At 46.9% G+C, this 17,252-nt stretch overlaps 1 protein-coding gene across 2 annotated transcripts in view; it reads right to left on the bottom strand.

Moving 5' to 3' along the window:
* Positions 1-5,345: 5,345 nt before the first annotated feature.
* Positions 5,346-17,252, bottom strand: part of PTK7 (protein tyrosine kinase 7 (inactive)) — a 63,904-nt gene continuing 51,997 nt past the window's right edge. For both annotated transcript variants that reach the window (XM_040473565.1, XM_040473564.1), the window contains exons 18-20: positions 8,078-8,229; positions 6,839-7,017; positions 5,346-6,339 (exon numbers count right to left, since the gene is read on the bottom strand). In XM_040473565.1, coding sequence (XP_040329499.1) covers positions 6,179-6,339; positions 6,839-7,017; positions 8,078-8,229 — 492 coding nt within the window. In that variant the 3' untranslated portion in view covers positions 5,346-6,178. The remainder of the gene's footprint in view (positions 6,340-6,838; positions 7,018-8,077; positions 8,230-17,252) is intronic.

Here is a 17,252-nt window from a genome sequence, read left to right as displayed (position 1 = left end):
ATGATATAATGCAGCCCAAATTCCAAGGGAGTGCAGGGATAGGAGCACTTCCCCACGCCTTCCTAAGGGAGGCAAAATTTACTGGCTGAGCCGAGGAGGCTTGGGTCCCTGGCGTCCAGACTTGTCGCTTCCCCGCCGCTCCAACCCTTCCCCTCCCCCCGACTTCCTTTCCCTTTCCCTCTCTTTTCCAGGCAACGACACTTTCCCACCAGGCCGGCTCCCCGGTCCTCATTCATCATCCTCTATACTGGAGGGATCTTTGGCAGACATACATCTGGAAAAGACCGGGGGGAGACAGTTGGCCTCCCAGTCCCCGAAGGGGGCAGGGAGACGAGATGAAGATCAGTGAAGACTTCCAGCTGCGGGCTGGGCTGGGGGAGGGGGTTGTCCCGGGGATAAAGCCCACCCTACCGCCAGTGCAAAGGCCTGGGAAAAAGTAGAGCCAGACAGAAAGTTTCAGCAAATAAGCCAGCCAGCCAGCCAGCATGCGCTCGCGCACACACACGCGCCCGCGCACACAAACGCACACACGCGCGCGCGCACACACACACACACACACACACACACACACACACACACACCCTTACCCCTTCTATGGAAAGCCCATGAAGGGGTGGGCGGTTAGAACTGCAGCGCTGCAAAGCCCAGGTTCAGGGTTTGGGTCTGGATCTCAGCTCCAAGGCCGTGAAAATACCTTGCTTGGGCTTTGCAGTTACAGAAATTACTCAAATCTGGAATCAGCCCCTTTCTAGCCTGCGCCTGGAAATAAGGGTTCGACCTCTGCAAACTCCATCATATTCCTCATTGTTGGTACCCATCCGCTGAGGTTCTTAATGCAAATTACATGAGATAAAGGCTAAAGCATAGAGTAAGTGGTCAGTTAATAGGAGCTCCTGGGGTAATCGATTCCTCCCTGGAATAAACATCGGGTTGTTTTGAAGGGGATGGGAGAGTGATATTTCCTTTCCTTAAAAATTTTTGTGAAGACTAAATAAAGTGGTTGGTTTTGTTTGACCCATTAGTGGTAGTGGTAATGAAATGAATTTAGTGTACTGCAACCAGCATTTAAAATAATAAATGAGTACCACAAAAAGCAAGGGCAAATATTTTTGCATGAAACTTTTGTTTGCATTATTGTTAGGTTGAACCATGTAAAATTGCCATTTTATAGATCAAGAGGGTAGCATATTGTCGATTTCATATGGCTCAATATGTGTGTGTACTCGGTGATGATGTCAATTGCATTTCTTACTGTGAGTCACAGTCCAAAGACTGAGAATACTGAAACAAAGTATGTTCAAGTGATTTGTGAGACCTAATTGTGTGTGCGTATACACACACTCATCAAACCCCTAACTACAGGAAGGAATTAAGAGCTCCTACTCTTCCCCATTTCCCAATAGTTTCAAAGAGGTTTTTTTTCCCTCCTAATTTACTCTACATAACAGGTAGTTTAACATATGGAATGTGTTAGCTCAAGAGGAAGAACAGGTCAAATACATAAATAGGTTCCAGAAGAGCTTTAGGGGCCACTAACGGTGCTTGGGCCTGTGATTTGCCTGAGCAGTACAATCATAGAACCACAGCCCTGGGCTTTCATTCTTGCCTGACTTCTAAAGACTTTTGTGTTTGAGACCCCTAGTTTAGACACACACATGGTTGATAACCCTTAGCAGTGGCACTCCAGAGGACAACTACTGTCTGCCACATCCATGGGGTATGGTGTGGAATGAGCACAGTTCTTAGCTTCCCTTCAAATAGATTGACCTCTCCCACTTCACCCAATCCCTGGGCCATTGCACACCAGCATTAGTGCCCCAGCTCCTTTGCCTGATTGGGATGGCTTCATTTTACATAAAAATCTGGATTCTCTCAATTAGAATTTTTAGCAACTCCTAGTCTATGCACCCACAAGAGCACTATAGTCTGGAGCTGAATTGAGTGGTGGCCACAGCAGAGGCTTCTGCTGTCAGGCTCACTATAGACTCCACACAGCTCACTGAGCTCAGATAAGTGCCCCGCCTGGCCTCTCTGGAATGTGAGTTAGGTGCTTCTCTGATAAGGCCTGTATCACAGTAACCCCTTGGAATATGGGCGCTCATGTCTACCCCTGACCATGAAGGACCTCCAGAGGGGCATCAGAATTCCAGCCAGATGCCCCACATACCACACCATTCCCACATTGACCTTTATTTCGTTCTCCTGATTTTTATCACCCAAATATCAGAACAAAAATTAAGGATATCTTTTAAAAATTATTATCACCAGAGGTGCCCAGGTGTCTCAGTTGATTAAGTGCCTGACTCTTAATTTTTTTTAATGTTTATTTTTGAGAGAGAGAGAGAGAGAGAGAGAGAGTGGTGGAGGGGCAGAGAGGGAGACACAGAATCTGAAGCAGGCTCCAGGCTCTGAGCTGTCAGCACAGAGCCCAATGTGGGGCTGGAACCCACAGACCATGAGATCATGACCTGAGCCAAAGTTGAACACTCAACCGACTGACCCACCCAGGCACCTCATGTGTCCAACTCTTGATTCCAGGCACCTCATGTGTCCAACTCTTGATTTCGGCTCAGGTCATGATCTCACAAATCATGCGATTGAGCCCCACATCACTGCTGTCAGTGCAGAGCCTGCTTGGGATTCTCTTTCTCTGCCCCTCCCCTGCTCATGCTCTTTCTCTCTAAATAAGTATTTTAAACAATTACTATCACCAGAAGAAGAAAAAAATTACCACTCTGAAAGTGTTTGCATTTGGAATTAACCTTTATGCAAGGGCTCTTCACGGAGAACAAGTCTCAGTTGTGATTGCAGCATTAGAGAGAATTGAATGGAAAAGAGGTTGTGACTCAGTGTGCCCAGGAAAAGTCTGGAAAGCCACACTCCAGAGACTACTGGTACTCACCACTGGAGAGCAGGGTTGGAGAGAGAGGAGTGTTTTTTGCTTTATACAAGTCTGTACCATTTGCCTTCTTCCATGACAAGTATTATTTTTTAATAATTTTTTTTCTCTTACAATTAAGTGAAGAAAGAAAACCGGGTAGAGGTAGAATAAATGGATCTTGGACAGAGAAGGGGGTCCATATAGAGGAGGGCTCACAATGGACTGAGTAAGGGTGACTATTCTCCAAACATTGGTACCATTGATGGAAAAAGAGAACTTGGCTGAAGAAGCAGGTTTGTGAGAGAGAGAAGTTCAGTTAGGGCCCAGGGAAGCAGGCAGTGGGAAACGTCCTGTAGGAAATGGACAGCGTGTGTCTGCAGCTTGAGGCAGAAGCTAGAATTGGAGCTAATGCTCTGAGAACTGTCCGCCCTGAAGGGCTGATTAAAGCCATGTGACGTGAGAGGAGATTCCTAAGGGTAAGCACATGAAGAGAGCAAAGCCAAGGACAGAATCCAGAACAGCTAGCTCTGGGGCAGACAGAAGGAAGCCTCAGCCAGAGCTGGAGAAGGCTGGTCAGAGAAGGTGGAGCTAAAGTACCATCATCAAAGTCAAGAGAGGAGAGTTTGAAGAGGCAGACGTAGCCAGCAGTGTAGCCACAGCCGAGCGGTCAAGGGATACCAGGAGTTTGTGATTGACCTTCTAGAGTAGTACCTTCCTAGTTCTTTGGAGTGCAACCCACAGTAAGAAATCATTTTTACATCATAACCTGTGGTGAGTTAGATCGTTGCTCCCAATTCTTCACACCCTGTGGTGGAATTAGATATCCAACATCCTTTGCCACGTGACTTTGCAGTACCTCTTACTGGGATTGATGTTGGGTTTTGACACGTGACTTGCTTTGGCTGATGAAACACTAACAGACTCATGGATATAGGTGCATGCATGATCTGGCTTGACCCCTTGTGCTCCAGTCACTGCAGGATAGCCTGCTCTAGGGCCAGCAGAGGAGACCCACACCAGACCTTCAGCCCAGAGCCAAGCCCAGCCCAACTGGGCTAGGTCCAGCCAAGGTCAGCCAAACCTCACCAACCTGCAGATCCATGAGCGAGAAAAATAAATTGTAAGCAACTGAGATTTGGGGCTTATTGTACAGCACCACCACCCCAAAGGCTGACATAATCCAATATGTAGAAACATGTATCAAATATTACCAACAAAATTTTGTAAAAGAATACTTACCCTTAAGGTATATACGATGTACTCTAATAATTTCTATTGTTACTTTTTTTTTAAATACTGGCTGCAACCCACATTAAAAAAAACACTCTTCTAGAAAAGTTGTTCTCAGATTTTTTTTACTCCAACACATCTCAGGGATATGACACACTGTATAACAACAAGTAAGTGGCTCACTCACTAGCTGTGCAACCTCTGGGAAACTACCTGACCACCCCAAGCTTCAGTTTCCTAATCTGAGAAAGGGGAATGATAATAGAGTACAACAACTATAGAGTAGTTGCAGAAATTAAATGAGAATGACGCATGTTAAGTGTTTAGCAAAGTCATTGGTATAAAGCAGGTATTCAATAAATATTAGCTATTATTTCCATTATTGAGAAGTTTGGTGAGAAACAGAAGGAACCAGACCATTTCAGAGTTAAGAATGAGTTATAGGGCACCTGAGTGGCTCAGTCGGTTCAACATCTGACTCTTGGTTTCGGCTCAGGTCATCATCTCACAGTTTGTGAGTTCGAGCCCCGCATGGGGCTCTGTGTGGACAGCATGGAGCCTGCTTGGCATATTCTCTCTCTCTCTCTCTCTGCCCCTCCCCTCTTTGCTCTCTCTCACGCTCAAAATAAATAAACTTAAAAAACAAATTATAAAAATAAAGAATGAGTTACGGACTCATTTCTTTGGGATGGGGAACCAGGCTGAAGCTACTGGAATAATAATAATAATAATAATAATAATAATAATAATAAAATTGATGACACCAGGTCTAAATAACAAAGGAGCAAGAAACCAGTTGAGGGCCCTCAACAAGGGCATCAATGAGACACCGAGCACCAGTTCTTTGCTCTGTTCTACCTGCTCTATCTCCCTCCTAGAATCTTAAAGGGACTCAGAGACCTGAATCTGTTATTAATTCCTTCTCCAATCCTGTTCTAACTTGTCCCCCCACCCTGCCTCCTACCCTCCCCACCTGAGCATGAGGATTAAGCCAGCCAGCAAAGAATAAGTAGTTGGCAGTCAGAGGGCAACACAGGGTCACACAGACAAGAGGTGGCCTTGCATCCTCAACCCGTATTCTAAACTGCTCTGTGAAACAGAGACAAAGACCTGTGTTTACTGGTTATTCCTGTCCAAACCCCACTAGACTTCATGAAGGCATGTGGCCGCTTCTGATAAGTGACGGAAGAAGGGACACCATCCATGGACAACGGCATGGAATGAGCATTGGAAGCAGGTTGTAAAAAAGGCTTCTTTATTGAGAGCAGCGAGTGTTAAAAAAAAAAAACAACAACAACAAATAAACAAACAACAACAACAACAACAACAAAGGTGTGAGGCAGGGGTGGCCCACCCTCCCCACCTCCTCCAGGGCCCACCCCTCCCTCCCATGCCCCCCACCCCACGCTGCAAGTAACATACAAAAGCCGCCCATGGTGCATACAAAAAGGGCGGGTTATATAGTGTCAAAAGCTCCTGAAACTCCTTCATCTGCCAGGCACTTAGGATGAGGAAAGGAGAGAAGGGTGCGGGGGAGGCATGGGTCTGGGTCAGCGTGCACAAGTCCACGGGCTGAGGACTCACTGGTGCATCTTCCACAATCCTGGCACAGACCCCAAGGTAGGCCCCGTGGACTAGAACAAGCCAGGAAACTTGAGTATATTAAAGAACTCCCCTCAGATCCAGCTTAGCCCTCCCTGGGCCAAGTTGGCAGGTGACTGGCAGAACTGAACCTGGTTAAGGGAAGGAGACCCAGGCCAGAAACTGGGGTTACCTGAGGCACCCATACTGTCCCTGATGGGAGAAGGGGGGGGGGCGCAGAGAACGCTGCCCAGCTCAAGGCCCTGGTCACTCAGTCTGGGTCTGAATCAGCCTCCCCAAGGGCTGAGGATGAGGAAGAGGAGGAAAGCCCAGGCCCTGCCCAGACCTTTATAGTGCCTGTGGTCCCAGGGCAGGGCCCCTAGGGACAAGGAAGACAGGGATCTTGCCCATCATGCTGTGGGTGCCCCTCAAGAGGTCCTCCCCTGCCCACACCATCCTGAGGCACGGCCTGCCTGGGCTCCTTCCTCAAGGCTTGCTGTCTGCCGGGTTGTCTCCCAAGGTGTTGGCGATCTCACTGAAGGAGGGCCGGTCCTTGGGGCTGAGGGCCCAGCAGCGCTGCATCAGCCGATAGAGCTTGGAAGGGCAGCCCTCAGGCTGAGGGAGTCTCGCCTTCCCAGCCTGCAAGTCTGTAGGGAAGATGGCCGGTGGAGCATTAGTCGAAACGTTTAACCACCTGTCTGACTCTGCGAGGCCTGCAGTTCCCATAAGCAGCCACATGAGGGCAACTCAGGGTCAGGGGCGCTTGCCAGTGGTGGGTGGGCACTGACTCAAGGAGTGTGCAGGAAGTATCTTGCAATCAAAGGTGATGATTCCCCTGGCGCTGGCCCCGGGTCTCTCTGACTGGTGGGGAGAGGGTCCATGCCGCACGGGAGGCAGGCAATGCATGAGGACTGAAGTGGGGTCAATGGGCAGGCATCAGAGTAGCTGGACTGGGCACTGGGGTCAAAGACTATTTACCAACCAGTATATAAATATTAATTAGTCTTTCAGCTGGAGTGGCCATGCCTGTATACCTGCTAACACCAGCCCTGAGAGGTGAGGCAGGCTTAGTCAGCCCCAGGACCCTGAGCAAACTCTCCACCTGGAGAACATCTGCAATCAACCTCTGGAAACACAACTGCCTACCTGCCAGCACTTCATCATCTGCCTGTCCACCATGGGGCATCTCTCCATGGGTGAACACTTCCCACATCAGCACGCCAAAGGCCCAAACGTCGGACTTCGTGGAGAAATCGCCCTCCAGGATGGCCTCGGGGGACATCCAACGCAGCGGCACCCAGGCCTGGCGGAAGTGGTAGTACTCACTGTGGGAAAGAAGCATACACAGGGGTGGGGTGGGGCCTCCCCGGCTCACTGGGTAGAATGGGGAACACGGCCTGGGATCCCAACCTCAGCCCACGTCTGGGTCTCATACCCAGGCTAGAACCCTATTTTTCTACATCAAGGCAAGGCCCTCAGAGAAATTGGTTAACATTTATGCAAAGCATGGGGGGTGTGCTGGATGAAATTTGGAGGCATCCACGTGGGGTCTGAGGGTAAAAATTTGGTTAAGAATCAAAATCTGCCTAAATGTTAATGTTTTTAAAAGCTAACAATCGGGGGTGCCTGGGCGGCTCAGTCGGTTAAGTATCTGACTTTGGCTCAGACCGTGATCTTAAGGTTTGTGGGCTCAAGCCCTGCGTCGGGCTCTGTGCCGACAGCCTGGAGCCTGCTTCGGATTCTGTGTCTCCCTCTCTCTCTGCCCCTCCCCCCACTCATGCTCTGTCTCTCTCTCTCTCTCTCTCAAAAATAAACATTATTTTAAAAATTAAAAAATAAATAATAAAAGCTAACAATCATATGCATTTTCTGTTTAAAAGAAAATGTGAAAAACAACACATTACATGAAAAGAAAAGTTGTAGAGCTTTACTAGTGATAAACCAATCACGACTAAAGGAACAGCCAGACGGAACTGTGGTGACTCAGAGCCAGGGGGAAGTTCCCTGGAGAGGCTATAGAGTGAGTGCACATTCCAGAGCAATCTCTGGCTGTAGCTGCTGAGCTCCAAGTCTTAGGCTTCAAGATAGCAGTTACTGAACTTAGGAAGTTACAGAGGGAACCATACAGACAGTGAAATTACACATAAACTGTTATAAAGCTATAAAAAAGGTTCATAATGTTTTATAGAGAGAAAACTTACAAGCATCAGGGACCTGTGGCCCACTGGCTAAGAAGCCTGTTACACCTTTGGAGAAAGGATGGGGAAACTCTGTCCCCTCCCAAGCCCTCCAGCTTTGGATCAAGCAGACACTAAGCGCTTTCCCACATACCCCCAAGCCTCACCTGCCCTCTGGCCCTCACCACCCCGACCGGTGTCCTTCTACCTGTTGTACACATCCTTGCTGAGTCCCAGGGCCGACACCTTCACCTGTCTCTGGGCGCTGACCAGGCAGTTCCGAGCGGCCAGGTCCTTGTGCACAAAGCGATTGTTGGACAGGTGCTCCATGCCCAGGGCCACCTGGGTGCACAGTGACACCTGCAGCGAGAAAGGGGCCTGTCAGAACAGCCCAGGACTAGAGATCAAGGCGACCATCCCCGACACAACCCTTGGTGAGGTCTCAACACCATCACTGCGACATGTAGGGAGCCCTGAAGCAAAGACGCAACAGCCTCGATTTCCCTCTCTATAAAATGGGGATAATAACAGCGCCTGTCTCACTGGTCTGTTAGAAGAACTGCGTTAAATGAAATTAAGCTCTTGGAACCACTCTGACACAGAGCAGCTGTTAGATTAGGTTAAGTGGCACATGGGGCAGGGAGAACACATCCATATTAACCACCTGTTGAGTGAAACATAACTGGACAGTAATCACAGCTTACATGTTTGTGGGTTGTTCCTTTTTTACTTCAAAATTACATAATTTCTGCTAGTTGTGCTTAAAACAAACAAAACAAGAAATATGCGTGTGTGTGTGTTTTCTGTGCATGTGTGTGAATGAACATACACATGGGACTGGCTGCCTCCAAGCAGAGGAGCTGGGGACTAGAGAGTAGAAAAGCCGGGCAATCTAAATATTTTTAAATTGTGAATTGCATAAGAAAACTTCATAAAATATACATATACTCCCACAAATTAAAAAGCTCACACTCAGGTAACTGTCACTAAGTAAAAACAAAAACAAAACCCGACAATGCTAGCATCCCAGAAACCCCAAGGGCTCCTTTTAAATCATATATTCTCCCTCTCAAGAGGTAACCCCTATCCTGCCTTTTACAATAATAATCTCTTGGCTGTTCTTTATAGTTTTCCCACTTACACATACATTCATTCCTAAACCACAGAATTCAGTCCTGCTGAACCAGATAAAGTTGGAAGTACTTTTGGGTCTTGATTCTTTCACTCAATATTGTGAGATACATCCGTTTTTGTGTGTGTTTGTTTGCGGGGATCACTGTACTTAGTCCTTTTTCACCATAAATACACCACAATTCATTCTACTGCCAATGGATATTTGTTTTTCTCCAGTTTGTGGCTATTAAAAACTGCTGCAGGACATCTGGGTGGCTCGGTGGGTTAAGCATCTAACTCTTGATTTCGGCTCAGCTCGTGATCTCAAGGTCCCGAGACTGAGCCCCACATCGGGCTCTGCGCTGAGCATGATGCCTGCTTAAGATTTGCTCTCCCTCTCCCTCTCCCTCTGCCCCTTCCCTGCTCAGGTGTGTGCTCTTTCTCTGTCTCTCTCTAAAAACAACAGTGCTGCTATAATTGTTCTGATGGGTATACATGCTTGAGTTTCTTTAAAATACTGAGACACTGGTCACAGATTAGGAGTATCTCTAGCTCTACAAAATAATGCCAAAGTATTTTCCAAAGTGTAAGAGAGTTGGGGATATTTTTCGCTGATCTCCTTTTTAAAATGTCGAGCCATGGGGGCGCCTGGGTGGCTCAGTCAGTTGAACTTCCGACTTCGGCTCAGGTCATGATCTCACAGCTCACGGGTTCGAGTCCTGTGTCAGCTCTGTGCTGACAGCTTGGAGCCTGGAGCCTGCTTCGGATTCTGTGTCTGCCTCTCTCTCTGCCCCTCCCCCACTCATGCTCTGTCTCTCTCTCTCTCTCAAAAAGAAACATTAAAAAGAAATTTAAAATAAATAAAATGTCAAGTCATGTGTATTATTATTATTGCTATTACTATCATTATTGTATATAATACATTACTTAACATATTCAATGGAATCACAATTAAATTATATTAACATTTAAAAAGTATGTATCGATGGACTGGACAAGTATGGAGCACGTGGAGCACTGGACACCACACACAGCTGGGTGTTGGTGGAACAGAACAGGCACAGCAGGGCAGGGGTCCCGGTGAGAGAGCAGTCTAGAAAGGAGATGAGAAGTGTACCTGCAGGAGGCTGCCACCACCAGGGAGAGGGTGGCCCATGCCAAGCAGGAAAAAGCAGAGTATCAGGGGAGTGCTTGTAAAGACCCAAGGCCCCTTCACTCTGTCACCTTATATTCAAACCCTGGGAGCACCCACTGGGGATGCGTATGACCTGTAGCATTTCCTTGTATATAAAAACAAAGCAAACAAATGAAAAGAGGTCCCTGGGGGAGCTTATTTAACAAGTTACTGGCCAGCTGTGTGTTTCTCCTGGCATACAGTGTCACTCTCAGGATTCATAAGGGAGAAGTCACCTACCATGTAATACAATCAGAAGAAATGAAGATAAGAATGCTGCCAGTAACCAATCTTATCAAGGAAATAAAAATCACGGCCTGGTGATACCGTTTTACGTGTATCTGACTGCAAAAGGTCGAAAGTCTGCCACTTATTTCAAATTGTTCAGGAAAAAAAATACATAAAAATAATATCCGTGTATGGGGCGCCTGGGTGGCTCAGCCGGTTAAGCGTCCGACTTCGGCTCAGGTCATGATCTCACAGTTCGTGGGTTCGAGCCACGTGTCAGGCTCTGTGCTGACAGCTCTGAGCCTGGAGCCGGCTTCAGATTCTGTGCCTCCCTCTCTCTCTGCCCCTCTCCCATTCACACTCCATCTCTCTCAAAAATAAACATGAAAAAAAACTTAAAAAAAAAATCCACGTACCTATAGCAAGAGATTGATAAAGCAAATGGGGCAAAATGCAAATAGCTGAACCTGGGCAAATGGTTTGTAGGAGTTCCTTGAACTATTCTTATCCTCTTTTAAGTCTGAAATATCAAAACTTACCAAACATATACACACATACACATGCACACAAATGAAAAATAACACTAAGTAAAAGCAGCCCGTGTGTGGACCAATGATGACAGTATGTCTTAACCAAAGACCATGGTCAATCAGCGTCTATGTTCCTGAAGTTCGGAAACGAAAACAAGCGAATGGGAGCAGTAGAGGGGCTGCTGGTGCAAGAAGGAAACCACCGAGCCGGAGAGAAGGGCCCAGGAACATGCTGAGCACCTGCTGTATGCCAAACCCTGAGTTAGGCTGGCCGCCTCTCCAGTGTACACCCTGTAGTGTGGGGCTCATCCTCAGCTTTACCCGTGGTCCCCTGCAAGGCTCCGTACCCAGTCTAATGCCAGAGCCCAGCTCTCTCCCCAACAATACAGCTGCCTCTCCTGGCTCATATCACTGGTAATGCGGGCACGGGAAGGGCTGTCTACCCATCAGCAAGCCCAGGGGTGGGGTGCTGGCTACAAACTGACCCTTTAGCATCCCTGTGGCTCCAAGCGGTCTCACTGGCCTGACTCCCAGGTCACAGAAAGGCCGGCAGAGGACGAAGCCTAAGCACCAAGAGGGGGTCACTCCAAAGACAGATCTCAATCTGTGTGCACTGGTGAGTGACATCCCTGTGGGCCCCACTGCCTCCTCTGGTGGTTTGCTAACTGTAGTGACAACCTATTAGTAGGTCATGAAACCAATCGAGTGAATCATAATGGGCAATAAAAATTTTTAAATGGAATGAAAAATATCAGAGTATATATAACACTTAGTAAAGGTAAGTATCATTCATAAAACTTTTTTCATTAAAAAAGTACATACACATGTGTGTGTTGGCTTGTGATACAAATGTGCTATTTGCTACTGTAAGTCTCAGTCAAAAGTTTTAAAAACAATGGTCTATATACAGATGGCCAATAGACACATGAAAAGATGCTCCACATCACTCATCATCAGAGAAATGCAAATCAAAACCACAATGAGGAGCGCTTGGGTGGCTCAGTCAGTTGAGCGTCTGACTCTTGATTTCAGCTGGGGTTGTGATCCCAGGGTCGTGGGATTGAGCCCGGTGCCGGGCTCTGCACCAAATGTGAAGCCTGCTTGGGATTCTCCCTTCCAATCTCTCTCTCTCTCTCTCTCTCTCTCTCTCTCTCTCTCTCTCTCTACCTCTCTACCCCTCTCCCCGACTTGTGCTTTTCTCATTCTCTCTCTCTAAATAAATAAATAAATCCTACAAAATACACAAGATATTACCTCACACCAATCAGAACGGCTAGTATCAAAAAGACAAGAAATAACAAGTGTTGGCAAGAGTGTGGGAAAAAAGGAACCCTCATGCACTGTTGGTGGGAATGTAAATTAGTGCAGCCATTCTGGAATATAGTATAGAGGTTCCTCAAAAAACTAAAAATAGGGACGCCTGGTTGGCTCTGTTGGTAGAGCAGGCGACTCGTTTTTTTTTAAATATTTATTTTTGACAGAGAGAGAGAGACGGAGCATGAGCAGGGGAGGGGCAGAGAGAGAGGGAGACACAGAATCAAAAGCAGGCTCCAGGCTCTGAGCTGACAGCACAGAGCCCGATGCGGGGCTCGAACTCACAGACCGTGAGATCATGACCTGAGCCGAAGTCGGACGCTCAACCGACTAAGCCACCCAGGTGCCCCTCATTTTTTTTTTTTTAAGCTTATTTGAGAGAGAGAGAGAGAGAGAGAGAGAAAACAAGCACACGAGCAGGGGAGGGGCAGAGAAAGAGCGGGGAGGGGGCAGTGGGGGAGGGGCAGAGAGAGAGCCTGGGGGAGGGGGGGAGCGGGGGAGGGGAAAAGAGAGAATCCCAAGCAGGTCCCACACTGCCAGCGCAGGGGCTGACATGGGAGTCGAACCCACGAACCATGAGATCATGACCTCAGCCGAAGTCCCAGCCAAACCCAGGCCTTAGCCAGAGGCCCAAACAACTGAGCCACTGAGATGCCCCCCAGAGCATGCAACTCTTGATCTTAGGGTTGTAAATTCAAGCCCCATATTGGGCATAAAGATTACTTAAAACAAACAAACAAATAAATAAAACCTAAAACATCCTAATAAAAAAAAACAACAACTAAAAGTAGAAGTACCATACAATCCAGTAATTCCACTTGTGGGTATTTACCTAAAGAAACAAAAACATTAATTTGAAGAAATACATGCACCCCTATGTTTACTGCAGCACTATTTGCAGCAGCCAAAAATGAAAGCAGCCTAAGTGTCCACTGATAGATGAATGAATAAAGAAGAGGTGGCATAGGGGCGCCTGGGTGGCGCAGTCGGTTAAGCGTCCGACTTCAGCCAGGTCACGATCTCATGGTCCGTGAGTTCGAGCCCCGCGTCAGGCTCTGGGCTGATGGCTCAGAGCCTGGAGCCTGTTTCCGATTCTGTGTCTCCCTCTCTCTCTGCCCCTCCCCCGTTCATGCTCTGTCTCTGTCTGTCCCATAAATAAATAAAAACGTTGAAAAAAAAAATTAAAAAAAAAAAAAAAAGAAGAGGTGGCATAAATGTACAGTTGAATATTATTCAGCCATAAGAATGGGATCTTGCCATTTGTGACAACATGGATGGACCTAGAGGGCGATACGTTCAGTGGAAAAAGTCAGACAGAGAAAGACAAATACCATAGGACTTCACTTATGTGTGGAGTCTAAAAAACAAAACAAACAAACAACAATAACAACAATGAAGGAAAAACAGACTCATAAATACAGAGAACAAACTGGAGGTTGCCAGAGGGGAGGGGGGTGGGGGGAATGGCAAAATAGAATACATAAATACACATACAAATACATAAATACAAATACAAAATAGAATACATAAAATACAACGTATATAACAACAACACTAGGTTGTACACCTAAAACGAACATAGTATGTCAACTATACTTCAATTAAAATTTTTTAATTTAGGGGCACCTGGCTGGCTTCGTGGGAAGAGCGTGTGACTCTTGATCTTGAGGTCATGAGTTCAAGCCCCAAGTTGGGTATAAAGATTACTTAAATCAGGGGCGCCTGGGTGGCGCAGTCGGTTAAGCGTCCGACTTCAGCCAGGTCACGATCTCGCGGTCCGTGAGTTCGAGCCCCGCGTCAGGCTCTGGGCTGATGGCTCAGAGCCTGGAGCCTGTTTCTGATTCTTTGTCTCCCTCTCTCTCTGCCCCTCCTCCGTTCATGCTCTGTCTCTCTCTGTCTCAAAAATAAATAAACGTTGAAAAAAAAATTTTTTTTAAATAAAGATTACTTAAATCAATTTTAGAAAACTAAAAAAATTTAAAAGTCACACATAAGAAATGGTTTGGGGAAAAGCAAACAGAATATAGAACCTGTTAAATAAAACTATACTTTGTTAACATCAGGAAAAAACACAATGAAAAAATGGTTTAAACCTGTGCTGCCCCAAAAAGTAGCCCCTAGCCCTGTGTGATTATGTAAGCTAGTTAAAACCTAACAAGATTAAAAATTCAGTTCCTCAGGAGCTCTCGCCACATTATAAATGCTCAGTGGCCACGTGAGGTTAGCAACTCACTAGGGTCGGACAGCACTAGACAGAAAATATTTCCATCACTGCAGGAAGTTTGGTAGACAGCACTGATTCAAACCAGCACCAGACTGGACTGATCTATATATCCAATATATTAGCTGACACTGCATATGCAGAGGTGCTGAATCAGGGATACCATCAAGAGCTGGGAAAAATCTCAGGGTACCTGGGTGGCTCAATCAGTTAAGCATCTGACTTCGGCTCAAGTCATGATCACGCGTTTCATGAGTTCGAGCCTCGTGTCGGGCTCTATGCTGACAGCTCAGAGCCTGGAGCCTGCTTTGGATTCTGTGTCTGTCTCTCTCTGCCTCTCTGTCTGTCTGTCTCTCTCTCTCTCTCTCTCCCCCCACCTCCCCTGCTCGTGCTCCCTCTCTCTCAAAAATAAACACTAAAAAAAATAAAAATTAAAAAAAAAAGAGTTGGGAAAAATCTCATCTTTTTGGTGTATTTCCCTTAACAAAATAAAGACACAAAATCTCCAGATAGCGTCAACCAAACACGTATAACCAGTGAGGAGAGTTGAAGAAGTCATGTGAACAGGTCCCCAGGATGATGGAGTCCCCCCTGGGTGCACAGCCCCCCTGTGTCTTCAAGGAAAAGTAAAGGCCACCACAACTCCCAAAGTTGCCCCCAGACTGTCATCCTCAGAATGCCCCAAGTGCCACTGGTGGTAAAAGGGCGAGATGACAACTGAAGTGGTCGTGTCATTAACAACCAGACTCTATCTCAGGCTTCAAAACTGCAGGGCACTGTCCAGCCTTGCCAGGTTATCTGTACGGGACAAAGGCTTTTGTTTCTACTTTCTTACTTACTTAGAGAGAGAGCAAGCACAGTGGGGGAGGGGCAGAGAGAGGGAGAGAGAATCCCAAGCAGGCTTCGCACTGTCAGTGCAGAACTGTGAGATCAAAGAGGCACCTGGGTGGCTCAGTGGGTTGAACGTCCGACTTTGGCTCAGGTCATGATCTCACAGTTCGTGGGTTCGAGCCCTGCGTCAGGCTCTGTGCTGAGAGTCAGCTTGGAGCCTGGAGTCTGCTTCAGATTCTGTGTCTCCCTCTCTCTCTGCCCCTCCCTGACTTGCACTGTCTCTCTCTCTCTCTCTCTCTCTCAAAAATAAATAAACATTAAAAAAAATAAATTAAAAAAAGAACTCTGAGATCATGACCTGAGCCGAAGTCAGACACTTAACTGACTGAGCCACCCAGGCGCCCAGGGACAAAGCCTTCTGTAATGTGACTTCATCAGACTAAGCATTCCCCCCAGCCTGCTCTCTCTGATCTGGCTCAATAGCTAAACAATCTGCTACTAGTCAAGGGAAACACAAGACAGTGGACTTGGCATGGTGACTAACTTGCTATCTTTCCAGAGCGGCAGTGCTTCTGGAAATGCTGGCTAAGTGAGGACAGTAAAAGGGAATTCTGTTAGGCCCAAGCCAATTAAGTGTTTCCTTACTGCTGGGCAAGATGCCATCAGATGGCCCCAAGATTGATTTCCAAATACTGTTATAAAGGCCTGCTCTTTGGTAAAGACCAGACCCACTCCTTCCTTTCCAACATGACAGTCTCAGGGCTTGCTCAGGTTCTGGCTAACTCTTCATGACAGCATTGTGCCATTCTCATGCTACAGCATCTGATTGCCTATACTGTTGTCCTCGAGGTGTGCTAAGTTGACCCTGTTCCTCATCCTGTCATTAGCCTGCAGGGACCCAAAGAGAAGTCACAGGTTATAGTTCCCTGACTTCAAAATCTCCATCATCTCATCAGCTACTCGAACAAGCATTACCTATAATTATGCCAACACTCAGGGCCCGTGTCTGATTTCTGTCAGTGCTTCACTGATATCCTGAAATTCTCCTGGGGTTCTCCCCAGCCCCCCCACACCAACTAGACACTCCCGTTCCAATTCTACCTGGCCGTGGGAGCACCCTGCCTACCATTCCACCTCTCTTTAAAAACTTAACTCTTCCTCCTTCCATTCCCCTAGAACCCTAGGAATATAAAGTGATGCAGCGGTTCAATAGATTATTATTAGCACAAGAAAGTGTCTACAAGTTTTAGTATACCTTTCCTAAGAATTTTCATTTTCCTGGAATCCCCAAAAAGCAGTATTTTTCAAACTACTGATCAAGCCCCACATGGGTCTCAAAATCAATTTAGTAGGTTAAAAAAAATAGGATAGAAAATATCAAGTGCATCAAATACAATGCTTGGAAAGTTTAACTTGAGTTGTGTGTGTATGCTCTTTTTAAAAAAAATTTATCTATTTTGAGGTGGGGAAAGGGAGATGGGCAAAGAGAGAGAGAATCCCAAGCAGGCTCCATACCAGCTGCCAGTGCAGAGCCCGATGCAGGGCTCAAACCCATGAACCATGAGATCATGATCTGAGTTGAAACCAAGAGTCAGACACTTAACCAGCTGAGCCACCCAGGCGCCCCTATGTGTGTGCATGCTATTTGGGGCATGATGTAAAATGCATTTCTTCCTTTTGAGAGAAAGAGAGAGCTAGAGAGCGAGCACGTGCACGTGTGCACAAGCAGGAGAGAGGGAAGAGGGAGAGAATCTTAAGCAGGTTCCACACTCAGCACGGAGCCCAATGCCCAACCCAGGGCTCGATTCCATGACCCTGGGATCATGACCTGAGCCACAATCAAGAGTCAGAAGCACAACTGACTTAACCGCCCAGGCGCCCCTAAAATGCATTTCTTATAGGGGGAATCCTGACAAACATTTCAAAGCCAGTATCCTATATACCAGGACTCCTTGAACTTTAATGAGCTTAA

Source organism: Herpailurus yagouaroundi, unplaced genomic scaffold (assembly GCF_014898765.1).
Source record: "Herpailurus yagouaroundi ecotype Mexico unplaced genomic scaffold, PumYag 139, whole genome shotgun sequence".
Classification (NCBI taxonomy): domain Eukaryota; kingdom Metazoa; phylum Chordata; class Mammalia; order Carnivora; family Felidae; genus Herpailurus; species Herpailurus yagouaroundi.
The sequence above is the reverse complement of the archived record's forward strand: the minus strand, read 5'-3'. Positions and strand labels throughout refer to the sequence as shown.